At 50.6% G+C, this 1,240-nt stretch overlaps 1 protein-coding gene across 1 annotated transcript; it reads left to right on the forward strand.

Annotated features, from left to right (window-relative positions):
• Positions 1-6: 6 nt before the first annotated feature.
• On the forward strand, positions 7-798 carry CCDC177 (coiled-coil domain containing 177; the record flags this gene model as incomplete). Its single annotated transcript, XM_010192313.1, has 1 exon — positions 7-798. A coding segment is annotated over one exon (792 nt), but the record flags the coding sequence as incomplete, so codon positions are not given.
• Between the last annotated feature and the right edge of the window lie 442 nt (positions 799-1,240).

Below are 1,240 nucleotides of genomic sequence, written 5' to 3' on the forward strand. Positions count from 1 at the left end.
CTGGAGAGGGCCATCCAGGAGGACAAGCAGAAGAAGCTCCATCAAGAGCACAACCTCAAGGCAAAGGAGGAGGGAAAGAAGGAGCACCGGGAGCGAGAGGAACAGCTCCTGCAAGAGAAACTGTCTACGGCCGCGCAGAAGAGGCTGAAGAAGGAGGTGCAGCTGCAGAAGGAGAAGAAACTGCTCAACCAAGCAGAGAAGCTGAAGCATGAGGCCTTGCTCAAGGAACTGGCCAAGCAAGAGGCGGAAGAGAAGGAAATGTTGAAGGCCTCTCTGGAAATGAGTTTGACCAAGGCTCAGGAGAACTATGAACAACTAGTGGAGAAGAGGAACCAGGAGCTGAGGGAGAAGGCCAGGAGGGAGGACATGCAGATTCAAAGAGCCAAACTGGCAGCAGAGAAGAAGGAAAGGGAGCAGAAGAAGCACTTGGAGGCCCTGGCTAGAGAGACGGAGAGAAAGCTGCAGCATGCTGCCCAGGTGGCTGAAGAGGCTGTCCAAGAAAAAGCCCGCAAGGTGGTCTTGAGCCGTCTGGAGAAGGAGAAGGTGCAGAAGATGAACAAGCAGAAGGTAGAACAGTACGAGGACTTACGTCGCAGGGAGCTCCTCCTCTCTATAGAGAGGAAGCTGGAGAGGAGCGAGCAGATCTTCAAGGAGAAGAAGACTGTCTTAGAAAACGCCAGGTCTGTTGCTCGGGCGTCCTTCCATGTCCGGGAAAAGGTGCGAGAGGAGACGAACATGCGTACCTTTGACAAGATGGCCTTGGAAGCAGAACTGCATGCCCATCTGAATAAGAAATGAAAGATCGGGTCGTGGATGAGCGGGGATACATCACCGGTTGTCCATCATAATGCATCAGAAAGCTCCTCTGCATTACCAGTTAACATTTAAGAAACAACAGCAACCAACAAGCACCCTAATTTCTTATTCTGGGGGAGCAGGGTACCGCACAAAAACGTGGCAGCTATTTCACATACTTTTTTAAAACGTTTTTGTTCTGGGCCTGTTTTAAGGACTGTCCTCCATCGTCTTTACAGAGGGGAAGTGAGTTTTTTGTCCTCCACCCCACAAGCACATGTATTTTCTCAGAGGGCTGCAGAGGAAGTCTGCTTGAAGCCTGTGAGTTGCTAATTGATTGGCTACACTGGAGTTGACTTCAGCTGCACTCTTCAGGTGGAAATGCAGACAACAGAGACTACTGACTACTTGAGTCTACTGACGAAGAACCAAAACCATCCCAGCT

The sequence above is a fragment of the Mesitornis unicolor genome, unplaced genomic scaffold (assembly GCF_000695765.1).
Source record: "Mesitornis unicolor isolate BGI_N332 unplaced genomic scaffold, ASM69576v1 scaffold9599, whole genome shotgun sequence".
NCBI lineage: Eukaryota > Metazoa > Chordata > Aves > Mesitornithiformes > Mesitornithidae > Mesitornis > Mesitornis unicolor.